The sequence below is a fragment of the Venturia canescens genome, chromosome 5 (assembly GCF_019457755.1).
Source record: "Venturia canescens isolate UGA chromosome 5, ASM1945775v1, whole genome shotgun sequence".
Classification (NCBI taxonomy): Eukaryota; Metazoa; Arthropoda; class Insecta; order Hymenoptera; family Ichneumonidae; genus Venturia; species Venturia canescens.
This window is the reverse complement of record NC_057425.1, coordinates 9,743,198-9,758,414: the sequence shown is the minus strand read 5'-3', so window position 1 is coordinate 9,758,414 and position 15,217 is coordinate 9,743,198. Positions and strand designations below refer to the sequence as shown.

Sequence of the window (15,217 nt, the reverse complement as noted above, 5' to 3'; positions counted from 1 at the left end):
ATTCGGGAAATCCAAAATCAGTCAGCTACATTCACAGAGGCTCGATTTTCTCGTATTCTCTGTATACGTCCGAATCCCTGGCTCCGACAGCTCCCGACCCTCCGCGAACGCGAAAGCTCAGTCTCATCCGTCATTTGGTGTGGTTGTTTTGTTAAGTTTTTATTCAGCTATTCTATTCAGCACAAATATGTGACGGTAAGTCGATTTATCAATAAGAAATAATACTGCAGTGGCAAATAAGCCATTAGCGAATGACAAATTTCGAAAAGTGGTAATTCTCACCGTGTATCGAGCTGTCGGTTGTGTTTTTTCGTCGCTTAAAAATACATGAACGGAGCAGCAAGTCCTAGCGACTAACCTACATCGTGGTGTCGTGTTACGTAGACTTTGGGAGAGGCAAAAAAATTAAAAATTTTCCTCCATTGAAAACCTCGAGGTTTCCATCAAATTTCAAGTTTTATTACATTGCAAAGTGATTATTTGTGATCAAATTTTTAAAAGCAAACGTAATTGAAAAATAAGAGGAAAAGTTTTTTTTCTTGGATGGTGTAGACCAAAATTTCTTGTCTTTTGACGTCTCAGTCGTCGATTCGATTCCAAAATAATGAATTTTATTTCTTAACGGTTTTTTCTTACTTCAGGTAAGCAATATTGGGTTTTATTGCGGTGTACGCAGAATATGGGCCTAAAAGCTGCTGTCCAAGCTCTGAAGTAAGTTCAATCTAGAAATTTCAATAGCTTTTAATTACTGGCAGTTGTCAATTATTTAACTCAATATTATATTTTTCTTCTCTTGGGAATTCCCAGAAAAGCCGAGCTGCTGAAGGATAAAGTACAGCGCTGCAAAGATTTACTCAATGACAATGACGCCTGGGTATGGCAGCAACAGCTGCAAAAGATTTATCAACAAGTACTCATCCTGGATCTTGAATATGCTCTCGACAGGAAAGTTGAGCAAGAACTGTGGAATCTTGGATTTAAGAATTACATAGCTACTCTACAGAGCCAAGCTAAAGACCGTAAAAATCCAAAGAGAGGAGAGTCCCAGGCTATGCTCGGGTGGTGCCTGGAAGCCGCTAGTGGTTTTTATCTCACCCTACTTCAGGAAATATGCACAGCCTTCGATTTGGATTTGCCTTTTCGCAGGTCTATATTTATATGTCCCAACACTTGAAATTATTAATGCCTTGAGCATTATTATTTTAGAGAAATTATTACAAATTACTCGCATATACTTTCACAGCCATGAGTACAAGCACCCTTTTATTGTTTTATTGGGATAAACACGACAGATTTTTTGGGATCAAAATAATCGTTAGTTGAATTTACAAACACAGGCTTTGAAGTTTTCTTCTACTTTTCTTTTTTTAATTCCTACAATTTTCCTTTCTACACAGTCAATTTAATTTTCTGTCCGCTGTTATTTTCAAAACTACGTACTAGGTGGCAAATAAATTGAAAAAACTGTACCAAAGAAGTAGCGTTGAGTCGTTTTAAAACTCATTGCTCAATTTACTTAGTTTTTTTGTTGGTGCTTTGTTTTTGTTCAAAAATTTTTTTAAGCTCAAGTCTTATATTCATGCTCTTTATTTAATTTCATAAATCTTCGTAGTTTTAGTGTAATTAATTTTAGCCACTAAAAAGTTGGTAACCTAGCAGCTGTTCCATGACTGAGAAATTATTATCATGAAAAAAATATTTTTGAAGTTAAAATAGTAGACTTAATATATTGCAAAGTTTAAAATGTTGATCGAATAAATTTTACCGTAATGTAGTGATGATGAATCTTTGGAATAATTTTCTTTGAAAAAAACTTCAAACCTAAAAGAAGTGCAAAAGAAGATTAAAGATCTATGATGGATAGAAAATTTTCTTAGTATTTTAAAAACGAAGTGATAATCAAATGAATCATGGCATATAATATTTAGCATTGAATTGCAAAAAAAAAAGCACTTTTTTGCAACCTGACTCTCCATTCAGAGAAATGACAATAATTATTCTAGAGATATTGGGATGGAAGCATAAAAATATTGAGAAATCAAAACAGCAAGACCGTGACTTTTGGACAAAAACAGCTAGACCGGTTGTTTCGCCTACCATGATATTCAGCGGACAGTGAAAGTTTTGCATTGATCAGGGTACCAAAACTCGAAGTTGCGATGTAACTTTTTTGAACGCAATGAAATATTGTGTAGATTAGCAATTCTAGCGGATTAGTTAGATTTGCAAAATGAAAAGTGGTAATTGAGTAGAAATTGTTGAAGCATAATTGAGATAACCAACGGTTCATGAGGTAAGGAGGTTAAATGGCTTTGTTTGTTTTGTTTACAGAAAGAATTATGTGTATGGTCGTTCAGCGCCATGGAAGGCTGTTGAGAAGTTATCAGCACCGCACAAGTCATCTTGTTTTTACGCGTGTCAGTATTGTCTAGTGCATTTGGGTGACATAGCGCGTTATCGAAATGAGAACAAGCAAGCGGAATTGTTTTATCGCCATGCCGTTTCGTTGTCACCATCGAGCGGGCAACCCTACAATCAATTGGCACTTTTGGAAGCATCGCGTGGCGACAAACTCGGGACGGTATTTCATTACGTACGTTCGGTCGCGGTGAAACACCCGTTTCCCGTAGCAACCGCCAATCTAGCGAAAACTCTCTCATCCGCTTTGAACGATAATTCATTCAGCATCGAAGGAAAAACTAAGCTGACCTCCCAGGAATATATAACCGTTTTTCTCAAACTTCATGGTATTCTTCACAATCTCGGGGACACTACAGTCGCTTCCAGACATGTGAAATTGTTGACGGAAACATTAACCGCTCTCGTAGCTACTGAAAGTTTTACCTCTTGGAGACTCGTACAACTTTTCGTAATTAATCTCTACGCGCTTCACCACACTGCCGGACAAAGTACCGATAGCACCGAATTGTTGAGGAACGACCAACTCACTTCCGACGAGACCATCGCCAGAGATTGCATTTTGGATCTTATCGCGGGAAGTTTATCCGCTCTGTTGCTACCCGTTTATACCATTAAAAACGCCATCATCGATTATTTTGCTCTGCCAACAAGTGAGTCGTTGGATTTCCTTTTATCCGTCAATATACCATATGAGCGAGTAAAATTATCCCGTTGTCAAATAGTACGATCATCAATTTAGCATTGCAACATGAACGTTATAAACAGTCACTTCCAATGTGTAGTATTTTTATTATCATTTAACATTTCGGTAAACATTTTTGTGTAGCCATACCGTTGTGCTTCAAGAAAATAAAGCGAATATCAATCGTTGGTGAATAGAATTTTACCAATTGTTTTTACAGTAATTCAGCTCTCAAATTTCAGCTTTAAATTTACTTTTGAATTATGTTCAGAAAGTAGGACTCGCAGTTTCTTACTCGTTGATTAATAATGCTATACTACGACAATATTCTTTTTGATTGCAGTAAAACTGTGCCTTGATTGGATGCGCTTGCAACCAACAGTACTTGAGAAACCAGCATTTGTTTCAAGACTTCAAATTTGGCCGAGTCTGTGTGTCTTACTGAATGGCTTGCAGGCTTGCGTCGTTGATTTCGAACCTGATCAGTGTAAGTTGAATTCTTCGAGAGCTATTTTAACGTGGATTTGAAATTATTCTTCAATTAAAGTAAACAGAAAACTGGAAAGTCTTGTGATTACTGAAAGGTTACAAATAAGGATTTTTAGTAACAATCATCTGGATAAATAGCTAATGTAGTTATGGCTGATTAAGGATAGTGATGGTTCAATTTTCTCAAAATTTTCCTAGAATGCTCGGTTCCGAGTACCGAGCATTCCAGTATGAAATAAAATTCCTGGCAAGAACTTTTCTTCAACTGAAATCAACATATTTTGCTGTTGATCGAATGAAATGATTTCAGAATACTCATTGATCATTGGTTACAGATGTTAAAGTACCACTGCCGGAAGATTGCGATCTGCAAGGTTTTTTACCGCTCGAGAAGAGCTTCGAGTCGCTGAGGTTTGCAAATACGGACCTTGAAGGTAACTTCACGGGTTTGAACAAACTTCGAGCGATTAGGATTTTAAGCGTTGGCCATCATTTGGCTCAGTATCAAATAGCTGGCACGAGTTTCATCAGTGTCGTGACCGATGATAAGAACGAACGTAAGTTTACGTGCATGAGCGATGTATCAGGACCGAGCAACGAACTTATGAAGGAGCTTGAGGAACTCAGCTTGAACAAAGAGAAACAACAACCAGCTATGACCAACAGCCCGGTACCTTCGGAATCTGCTAGCAGCAAAGCATCATCCGAGACTGATATACCTGAACATTCGAGTAAGTTTTTCGAATAATATTTTTCATTTTTCAAAATTACTTCAAAAATCCTAATGTTTATAATATATTCTCTAATGTAAGCATAAAGAAAATTTGCTGACAAAAAAACCACAGAATTAATACAAATTTTTTGGAAAATTAAAGAAATAATTGGATGATGAGCATAAATATCCTAAAATCAATGATTCTGCTTAAGAGAAAAAAAAGAACAAACACCAATACATTTTTTATACTTCTCTTGAATTAATATAGTAAAAACCAATCTTTCTAAAAAAAAAAGATCGATTCGATTTCATTATGCGTAGAGTTGTAGTCATTCGAAAAAAGACATTTGCTCTATATGTACAAATAGAAACACACACTATCAGATCTCATGAAAAAAATGATTATTTACAGTGGAAAAGAGGGTTGGTATTTTGAAGCCACAAGGATCTTTGGAACGCAATCGTGAGTCGAACCCTGGAAATACGGATGCGAGTATCATGGAATTGAATTCTTCGTCTTGCGCTCGGAAGCCACGACAGAATGTTGCGATGCAGGCGATAATGAGACGAGCTGAGACGGAGCAAAAGCAAGTGACCTTCAAAAATGTATCGCCAATGATAATAGAAGAGTTGGATTCGAGCAGAAATGAAGTAATACCGGTGTCGCCAATAAAGGGTGCGGGGACGAAAAACATTCAGAATCATTCGCAAACCCCGACTGTAAATGGCGGGGCTGCTGAATCGCAGCAACAAAATGTTGCAAATGTTCAACAACGATGTCCTCCCGTTTCTAACATTTTACTCGCTCCAAATCACCAAACATCGAATCTCATTCCGGCATCGACAACTCAAGTTCCACCAATGAAGTTACAATTGAGCTTGTCCCAGGCACCACCAACTCCTTCGCAACAATTTTCAGCCGGTGAACAACAGGCTCTGACGAGATCACAATTCGGGCATCAACCGCAAAATCTTCCTTCCAGTTGTAACTATCATAATCAATCGTTCAACGTTCAGAATCCTCAATTTAGCAAAAATTTCGTCACAAGCCATGTTCCAAATATACCGCAGCACTATCAAGTGCCTGGGCAATACAACGGTGGTGGAGTTACATTGCCACAGTGCACTGGTAACATTCAGCAAAATGTTCAGCATCAACAAAGACTCGCGCAACAAGCTCAGATGTTGCCCCAACCAAGTTTGTCAGGGGCTGCGCAAACGGCTATAGGAACAAACTTATCGCAGGCTCTTGGATTGCAACAACAGCAGCAGTCTTTCCAAAATGTCGCCACGGGGTTGCAACAAAATATGGGAATTCAGCAACAGCCACAACATCAACAACAACAGCAGCAGCAGCAGCAGCAGCAACAACAACAACAACAGCAACAACAAGGCAATGGCATGGGGATTCATCGACAAAATGTTATCCCCAACAATCTAAGAACAAAACAAATGAATATTCAGAATCAGATTAGTGGCGCTGGTCATAGTAACGTACTTAACAACGTACAAGGGATGTCTGGCGTTATGACTGGTTATCAAAAAAATATACAGCAACCTCTTTCTACATTGCAAAATGTCGTCAATCCACCGATCAGTCCAACCGGAATTTCAGGACTCCGGATGAACTTCAATCCGAACGTCGGTCACGGCATGTATAATCAAATTGGACAGAAGCAATTATCACCATCAGCATACGGGAAAAACACGAATCAATTTGTTTTTCCGAATCAAACCGTTATCAACAAATCCCAACATCAGATCAATAGTTATCCACTGTTTCACAATTACGACGCAAGTGATTTCAATTTGTGGGGAAAAGATACGCAGCAGCAGCAGCAGCAACAACAGCAGCAACTTCCTCAACCACCTACCGCGTGGTGGGGTGGTTCAACCGGAAATCAGACCCTGATGCAACCGAAGGAAACTACGCCGAGCGATGCTTTTCAGAACTGGGCCAATTCACCTTCGGCTATCAATAGTATGAGTGGCAGAACACCACTTACTCCTGGCAACAATTATCATCAGAATCCTCTCATCGGCAAGCAATATGATTCACGAAATAGTTTCGAGGAAACTAGACAGTTTGAAGTTAGTATTTTTTCTTTCCATTCGTATTTACTCGGAGAAAAGAGAAAAAAAGTCGCTTTTATGATTTTTTCGGGATTATCGTTGATAAAAAAATGGTTGACGAAAAAATGTACCCCAATGTTGTTTCCCTACTTTTAGTACTCGCACTTCTTATTCCATTTTAAAAAAATGGAACTGATGTATTGGACAATTTTTAGATGGAGCAGACACAAATCCAATCAACCAACACTGGGAACACGTATTCGTTGTTTAGCGGTAATTCTTGGGGTTCGGGTGGACAAACGTCAAGTGCGTCGAATCAAGATCAACCGAAAGCTCGTTTGAATCAACAATCATTATGGTCAGGTCCAGGACCATCTCCACTTGAGCGTCTTCTCGAGCAACAAAAATCTCTTCGAGAAGGTGGTACTTGAACGTAACTAATCCAGATGTTGACAAGACATTGGGATTTGATGATTTTACTTAAAAAAAAAAGTAAAGAGAGAAAGACATAATGACTCGGGCCATCTATATGAAACTTGGGCACGAAAGAACAGGGTCGTCTCCCTTTCCATCCCCATGAAAAAAGCGATTAAAACGAGGATATTAGAATTGAAAACGTACTCCTAAGAAACGCGTAAAATTCTCTGAAGAAAGAAGGAGAAAATCATAAAACATGCACATAAATCTGTTAAATTTCGGTGAGAGTCGGTTTTCGTTTCTCCAATGATTTTTTTCATGTGGACGACCGTTCGTTTTTTTTTTACATAATTATGCGTGCAAACTTCGTCTGATTACGAGTTTGAAAACTCAAGTGACGAACACTGTTTATTTTTGATGCTCTTTTGCGTCGTTTATAATATTTCATCAAGGGTGAGTGGAAGATAAATAAAATTGTAGAACGACCGATGAAATATAAGCGAAGTCGATTATTGCATGAAATCCTCAAACCATGTATGTTGTTGAAAAAAACCTAGCATCGGAAAATGCTGAAAGAATTATGTTTTAGCCGTATATACGCATATGTGAGCGAGTGAATTAACCACGAGATTTATAACTGATTTTAAATATGAATAACAAACGGTGCTGAGACCGGGAATTTAGAAAATTTGTTGCGTTCCAAGCTTTGCGTTCGTGACGATCGGGTTCATCAGAAAATGATAACTGAATTTTGAAATGAGAAGAAGGAAGTCCAAAACGAAACAATAAACGAGGAGGTTCGTATCGTCGAAATCGAAACACATGTCGCGATAGATAACACGTAGTTGAAAGAATAATCTAAACGAAAGAAAAAAAAATAAGAATTAGGCGTAGCAGTTCAACCTCTATGAGAGCATCGATCCCAGATGTTATGTTACCACAAAGTGCTATGATTAAATCAATAACGATGAAAAAATCGAATCGAACTTCTGGGGACCTGCTCGAACATTTCATACGTCTTTACACACACACGAGACACTTTTCGCTCAGTACACGAACCGCAAAACATTCCCTCTTCCCTTTTTCCCAGAAGATAGAAAAATATAACTTATGACTCGACGGGAAAAATAATCCCCCGTCTCCTAGTAATCGAAGATTCATAGGTACATGAGAAACATGAAATTCAAGTATGTTAGCTAGATTTTATAAGATATATATTATATAACGGAGCATGATGCGGCTGGAGACTGACCCTATAAAAAATTTATTCTAAATGAAACATTTCAGTTGAGTTACAGGAAAAATACGATATACCTACACTTTCCGGTAGTCGACGGATAAGTTTTCGTAAATAAACTGCATAACTATTATAAACAATTGTTTATCGTAGTGGAGTCGATATATCTATATACATATTAATCTATATATATATATATATATGTATATCGATTGAATTACCTGAATAATAAATATCGTTGCAGATGTGAATTATAAACTTTATTTAGTACGCTTATCTTCAACCTCCATAACATTTAACGTAGCGTATAAAAATCTTAGTCTAGTTATAATCTACATATATATAAATGCAAAATTCAACTTTTTTTTCAATCTTAAAGTGTTTCATGAGAATATAGAAATCATGTTATCTGAATGGACCAGGAGTCCGAGCCTCAAAATGTCGAGAGAGAGTGAATAGATTGGGTTTTGAAATTAATGGAAATTTCGCCCAATAAAGTACATACCATATGCAAAATTCGAAGGCTTCCAATGAGCCTTCACGTTTCAGTGAACTTTACTTTCGGTTAAAAACTGGTCTGTAAGCCTGATTTCGACCATTCGATGCTACTCCATTAGGAGCCACTTTCAGTGGCTTGTACTTCGGAGAGTCTTTAGGTACGCGATGGTACCCATGAGTTATGGGTGAAACCCCATAACTCATGGGTTTTATGGAAAATGTTAGCCTCCCCCGACGGAATATCATTAGTGGTGACCAATTGAAAGAGTCCAGACGAAAAAAAAAATGTTATCACCATTTTTGGGAAAAGCCGCACTTCCGAATATTTACCGGTACTTTTTATTCTGCTTGAACCTCGGTGTCAGGTGGTTTCCCAATCATTATTGTGCACGTAAGCTCATCCTTGTGATCGAGCATCTTAAGTAGTTCTTTGCGACTAATATGCAAACTTTTTTCGCGCATCACTGAAAGTGGTACGCGACATGTACACAGCTAAAAAAACAATCAATCAAATGAATATCTTCGTTCTCATATGAATTGCAATTTTAATATTTACCTCGCTGGTGTAAACGGAAGATGCATGTTCCGCACAGCAACTCACTTCAATCTCATAGGTAAATTGCTTTGCAATCGCCCCATTGTGTAACATCAAGAGATATCCGGTAAAGTTACCAAATATATCAGTGGAAAGTTTCAAGAAAAACGTTCCCATGTCAGCTACAAGAAAACTTCGATCAAATATCATATCTGGCGCACAGTGGAAATTCCAATGATGCTCAAACACTCCTCTGCCGCTATTCAGCTGTAATGAACCATTTGTCTCTTTAGTTTATAAGGTTACAAATATTTGCAGTTTGAATTTCTTCATTTTAACCTTTAAAGGACGGGACTGGTCCCTTTACGGACCACGTGCTTGGTCGGAGACTTGTTCTGAGGTATAAATTCGATTTATATATGAATTACACGATTTGAAAGATGTAGATTTAAACTGAAAATGTCCCGTGCTCTAAAGGTTAACCAATTATTAATATACATGCAAACAAGTGCCTTGCAATTCCCTGGAAAGAGCTCAAAACGAACGAGCCAAACGTGACTATGAAAGGTAAATGAGCTGAAACATTATTTTCTTTACCTTAGAATATTATATAGCCATGTACTTCAATTGTTTCACTACAACACATATTACTGAACAAATAAGAGGATCATGAATTTTGGAAATATTAGGATTTTAAGCTTGCCAGCACTGTAAAAAAGGCCTATATATGTGGCAAAATGTCCTTGAAAAACTGAAAATCAAGTTTGTCAACAATGAAAAATTACGACCAATTCTTTTGAAACTTCAAAATGTTTTGACACCGAAACTGTTTTTTTTTACACCGGAGACACTGGAGAATTAAAAGCTATAGCTTTTCAATTAATGCAAAGTAACAATAAATGTGATAAAACTCGAAAACATTTGTGGGATATGTTGAATTACCTCAGAGTGTTGATCACGATGATCGATGATTAGATGCTTTAACATCGCCTCATATTGTTTTTGTATTTTGCAAGTACCTATCAGACAAGGATAAATTTTACCCTGATGTCCTGTTCCACGTTGAATTTTTTTGATCGGGGTTTCCATCTCATCAGTTTGAGATGCTACGGAAACTTTCTCCGGTATAAGGAGTTTGTTGATCTCGTTCTCAGGATCAATCAATGACATCTTCGTAGTAATGAACATGAATGTTATGATAGAATCATAATAGAATATTGTTTCAAACTGAGCGAAATCTAATTCTGACCTTTATTTCATCGAGTTTTGTGCATAAATGCTCTGCAAACCGATTTCTAGACATTGACCATGATTGAGAACATGTTGGACATCGTGGTAATGATGGCATGCAAATTTGACACACATGGTGTCCTTGAATACATTGGTATATAACGTTTTTCGGACGCTCCATGCAAATTGGGCATTGTAGGAGATCCTCCAAATCCTCACACCACTGTAATTTACAAAATTTACGATAAATTTATTCTGAACTTGTTAAAGACCTCGAGGGTGCTATGATCATAATTATTTTAACAAATGATAATAGATTCATAACTGATTTTATCCATTATTTTGTGTGAAATACTCACTTTATTTCGTATTTCATCGACCATTTTATCAAAAAAAGAATCCTTTTACGCAAGGCGATTTTCACGTTGCAAGTAACATACGAATATTGAGTTATCGTAGATATTATGTTGAAGAAAAAAAATGATACCACACAATGAGAAAAAAAAACGAAAATCGGGCGATATCTCGTCGTTGAATGCGTCATAAATGAGTATCTTAAGAAGGTTGGATCACGAAATCAAAATAATCAGAATTTGATAAAATTTTGTGATAACCTTCTTTGGCATCAAGTACACAATTACAATTTTTTTACCACATGGTTATGGAATAATTGAGCGTTAAATCGAAGTTTTTATGCACCAGATGTATAACTGTATATATGTAAACTCTATACTTATACACGTAAACTTCAGTGTTCAATTACTCGAGAGCTGTATGTGGTCGAAAAATCTAAAAAAATGTATATTGTCTTATATACTTTTGAAGAATACACTTACCAAATTTTATTAAATTCTTATCATTTTGAAATTCTTAATATTTTTAACATGGTTTAGCATGGCAATATTGTATCGTCGCGATCCACCCTTCTTAAGGTAAATAAGTATAATTTCATTTGAAACTACTTTTCGATATCAAGATCAGTTACACTTAAAATTTCCCGGTATTGAATAGCTTTTTAGAATGCAGTCACGTAGTACGATGATAAGTGAGCTCAGTGAGATATCAAACCGTAAAATTACATTTCTCCAGTACCCTAGTAGCATGGCCTCTGCACACTGCGCGCGATGAGCGATGAGCGACGAGCGATAGCCAATGAGAGAGCTCTGCTTTTCTGGCCATCGTCCGGAAAATCGTTTCTCCAATGATTTTTTTCATGTGGACGACCGTTCGTTTTTTTTTACATAATTATGCGTGCAAACTTCGTCTGATTACGAGTTTGAAAACTCAAGTGACGAACAATGTTTATTTTTGATGCTCTTTTGCGTCGTTTAAAATATTTCATCAAGGGTGAATGGAAGATAAATAAAATTGTAGAACGACCGATGAAATATAAGCGAAGTCGATTATTGCATGAAATCCTCAAACCATGTATGTTGTTGAAAAAAACCTAGCATCGGAAAATGCTGAAAGAATTATGTTTTAGCCGTATATACGCATATGTGAGCGAGTGAATTAACCACGAAATTTATAACTGATTTTAAATATGAATAACAAACGGTGCTGAGACCGGGAATTTAGAAAATTTGTTGCGTTCCAAGCTTTGCGTTCGTGACGATCGGGCTCATCAGAAAATTATAACTGAATTTTGAAATGAGAAGAAGGAAGTCCAAAACGAAACAATAAACGAGGAGGTTCGTATCGTCGAAATCGAAACACATGTCGCGATAGATAACACGTAGTTGAAAGAATAATCTAAACGAAAGAAAAAAAAATAAGAATTAGGCGTAGCAGTTCAACCTCTATGAGAGCATCGATCCCAGATGTTATGTTACCACAAAGTGCTATGATTAAATCAATAACGATGAAAAAATCGAATCGAACTTCTGGGGACCTGCTCGAACATTTCATACGTCTTTACACACACACGAGACACTTTTCGCTCAGTACACGAACCGCAAAACATTCCCTCTTCCCTTTTTCCCAGAAGATAGAAAAATATAACTTATGACTCGACGGGAAAAATAATCCCCCGTCTCCTAGTAATCGAAGATTCATAGGTACATGAGAAACTGAAATTCAAGTATGTTAGCTAGATTTTATAAGATATATATTATATAACGGAGCATGATGCGGCTGGAGACTGACCCTATAAAAAATTTATTCTAAATGAAACATTTCAGTTGAGTTACAGGAAAAATACGATATACCTACACTTTCCGGTAGTCGACGGATAAGTTTTCGTAAATAAACTGCATAACTATTATAAACAATTGTTTATCGTAGTGGAGTCGATATATCTATATACATATTAATCTATATATATATATATATATATATATATATGTATATCGATTGAATTACCTGAATAATAAATATCGTTGCAGATGTGAATTATAAACTTTATTTAGTACGCTTATCTTCAACCTCCATAACATTTAACGTAGCGTATAAAAATCTTAGTCTAGTTATAATCTACATATATATAAATGCAAAATTCAACTTTTTTTTCAATCTTAAAGTGTTTCATGAGAATATAGAAATCATGTTATCTGAATGGACCAGGAGTCCGAGCCTTAAAATGTCGAGAGAAAGTGAATAGATTGGGTTTTGAAATTAATGGAAATTTCGCCCAATAAAGTACATACCATATGCAAAATTCGAAGGCTTCCAATGAGCCTTCACGTTTCAATGAACTTTACTTTCGGTTAAAAACTGGTCTGTAAGCCTGATTTCGACCATTCGATGCTACTCCATTAGGAGCCACTTTCAGTGGCTTATACTTCGGAGAGTTTTTAGGTACTTTTTGTTCTGCTTGAACCTCGGAGTTGGGTGTTTTCCCAATCATTATTGTGCACGTAAGCTCATCCTTGTGATCGAGCATCTTAAGTAGTTCTTTGCGACTAATATGCAAACTTTTTTCGCGCATCACTGTAAGTGGTGTGCGACATGTACACAGCTAAAAAAACAATCAATATCAAATGAATATCTTCGTTCTCATATGAATTGCAATTTTAATATTTACCTCGCTGGTGTAAAAGCAAGATGTATGTTCTGCACAGCAACTCACTTCAATCTGATAGGTAAATTGCTTTGCAATCGCCCCATTGTGTATCATCAACAGATACCCGGTAAAGTTACCAAATATATCAGTAGAAAGTTTTAAGAAAAACGTTCCCATATCGGCTACAAGAAAACTTTGATCAAATATCATATCTGGCACACAATGGAAATCCCAATTATGTTCAAATACTGCTCTGTCGCTGGTTAGCTGTAATAAACCATTTGTCTCATTAGTTTATATAAGGTTACAAATACTTGCAGTTTGAATTTCTTCATTTTAACCAATTAATATACATGCAAACAAGTGCCTTGCAATTCCCTGGAAACAGCTCAAAACGAACGAGCCAAACGAGACTATGAAAGGTAAATGAGCTGAAACATTATTTTCTTTACCTTAGAATATTATATAGCCATGTACTTCAATTGTTTCACTACAACACATATTACTGAACAAATAAGAGGATCATGAATTTTGGAAATATCAGGATTTTAAGCTTGCCAGCACTGTAAAAAAGGCCTATATATATGGCAAAATGACCTTGAAAAACTGAAAATCAAGTTTGTCAACAATGAAAAATTACGACCAATTCTTTTGAAACTTCAAAATGTTTTGACACCGAAACTGTTTTTTTTTTACACCGGAGACACTGGAGAATTAAAAGCTATAGCTTTTCAATTAATGCAAAGTAACAATAAATGTGATAAAACTCGAAAACATTTGTGGGATATGTTGAATTACCTCAGAGTGTTGATCACGATGATCGATGATTAGATGCTTTAACATCGCCTCATATTGTTTTTGTATTTTGCAAGTACCTATCAGACAAGGATAAATTTTACCCTGATGTCCTGTTCCACGTTGAATTTTTTTGATCGGGGTTTCCATCTCATCAGTTTGAGATGCTACGGAAACTTTCTCCGGTATAAGGAGTTTGTTGATCTCGTTCTCAGGATCAATCAATGACATCTTCGTAGTAATGAACATGAATGTTATGATAGTATCATAATAGAATATTGTTTCAAACTGAGCGAAATCTAATTCTGACCTTTATTTCATCGAGTTTTGTGCATAAATGCTCTGCAAACCGATTTCTAGACATTGACCATGATTGAGAACATGTTGGACATCGTGGTAATGATGGCTTGCAAATTTGACACACATGGTGTCCTTGAATACATTGGTATATAACGTTTTTCGGACGCTCCATGCAAATTGGACATTGTAGGAGATCCTCCAAATCCTCACACCACTGTAATTTATAAAATTTAAGATAAATTTTTTCTGAACCTGTTGAAGAGCTCGAGGATGCTATGGGCATAATTATTTTAACAAATGATAATAGATTCATAATCGATTTTATCCATTATTTTGTGTGAAATACTCACTTTATTTCGTATTTCATCGACCATTTTATCAAAAAAAGAATCCTTTTACGCAGGGCTATTTTCTCGTTGCAAGCAATATACGAATATTCAGTATTCAGTTATCGTAGAACTGTTGGAGAAAAAAAAATGATATCACGCAATGAGAAAAAAAAAAAGAAAATCGGGTGATATCTCGTCGTTGAATGCGTCATAGATGAGTATCCTAAGGTAAATAAGTATAATTTAATTTGAAACTACTTTTCGATATCAAGATCAATTACACTTAATTTCCCCGTATTGAATAGCTGTTTAGAATGCAGTCACGTATAGTACGATGAAGTGAGTTCAGTGAGATATCAAACTGTAAAATGATACTTCTCCGCAGTCACGGTCCGCAGTACGGTTAGGATCCAAACAATAAGAATGAGGCGGGATTCCCATTTGAATGAGTAAACTTATGGAGGGGGTAAAGTTAAGGGAAACGGCTGTAAAAAC

The 15,217-nt window shown here is 36.4% G+C and overlaps 3 protein-coding genes across 6 annotated transcripts; 1 reads left to right on the top strand and 2 right to left on the bottom strand.

Moving 5' to 3' along the window:
• Positions 1 to 48: 48 nt before the first annotated feature.
• LOC122410963 (protein SMG7-like) lies at positions 49 to 8,292 on the top strand. The gene is made up of 8 exons (XM_043419471.1): positions 49 to 195; positions 642 to 711; positions 808 to 1,146; positions 2,332 to 3,071; positions 3,447 to 3,590; positions 3,928 to 4,323; positions 4,720 to 6,398; positions 6,596 to 8,292. The coding sequence occupies exons 2-8, from the start codon at positions 680 to 682 to the stop codon at positions 6,809 to 6,811; spliced, it is 3,546 nt and encodes a 1,181-aa protein (XP_043275406.1). The 5' UTR covers positions 49 to 195; positions 642 to 679; the 3' UTR covers positions 6,812 to 8,292.
• On the bottom strand, positions 8,273 to 15,154 carry LOC122410966 (E3 ubiquitin-protein ligase SINAT3-like). 2 transcript variants are annotated; one of them, XM_043419479.1, is made up of 7 exons: positions 15,004 to 15,154; positions 14,744 to 14,852; positions 14,404 to 14,607; positions 14,097 to 14,324; positions 13,320 to 13,565; positions 13,034 to 13,253; positions 8,273 to 8,630 (listed from the first exon to the last, which is right to left on the bottom strand). In XM_043419479.1, the coding sequence occupies exons 2-7, from the start codon at positions 14,765 to 14,767 to the stop codon at positions 8,590 to 8,592; spliced, it is 963 nt and encodes a 320-aa protein (XP_043275414.1). In that variant the 5' UTR covers positions 14,768 to 14,852; positions 15,004 to 15,154; the 3' UTR covers positions 8,273 to 8,589. The 2 variants fall into 2 exon arrangements, with proteins under 2 accessions (XP_043275414.1, XP_043275413.1); XM_043419478.1 differs by lacking the exon at positions 8,273 to 8,630 and having other exon boundaries at positions 12,676 to 13,253; positions 15,004 to 15,153.
• Positions 8,637 to 11,486, bottom strand: LOC122410969 (uncharacterized). Of its 3 annotated transcripts, none has more exons than XM_043419483.1 (5): positions 11,134 to 11,486; positions 10,317 to 10,520; positions 10,010 to 10,237; positions 9,089 to 9,334; positions 8,637 to 9,024 (listed from the first exon to the last, which is right to left on the bottom strand). In XM_043419483.1, the coding sequence occupies exons 2-5, from the start codon at positions 10,476 to 10,478 to the stop codon at positions 8,872 to 8,874; spliced, it is 789 nt and encodes a 262-aa protein (XP_043275418.1). In that variant the 5' UTR covers positions 10,479 to 10,520; positions 11,134 to 11,486; the 3' UTR covers positions 8,637 to 8,871. The 3 variants fall into 3 exon arrangements, with proteins under 3 accessions (XP_043275418.1, XP_043275417.1, XP_043275416.1); XM_043419482.1 differs by having other exon boundaries at positions 11,377 to 11,415; XM_043419481.1 differs by lacking the exon at positions 11,134 to 11,486 and adding an exon at positions 10,657 to 10,965.
• Positions 15,155 to 15,217: the final 63 nt, after the last annotated feature.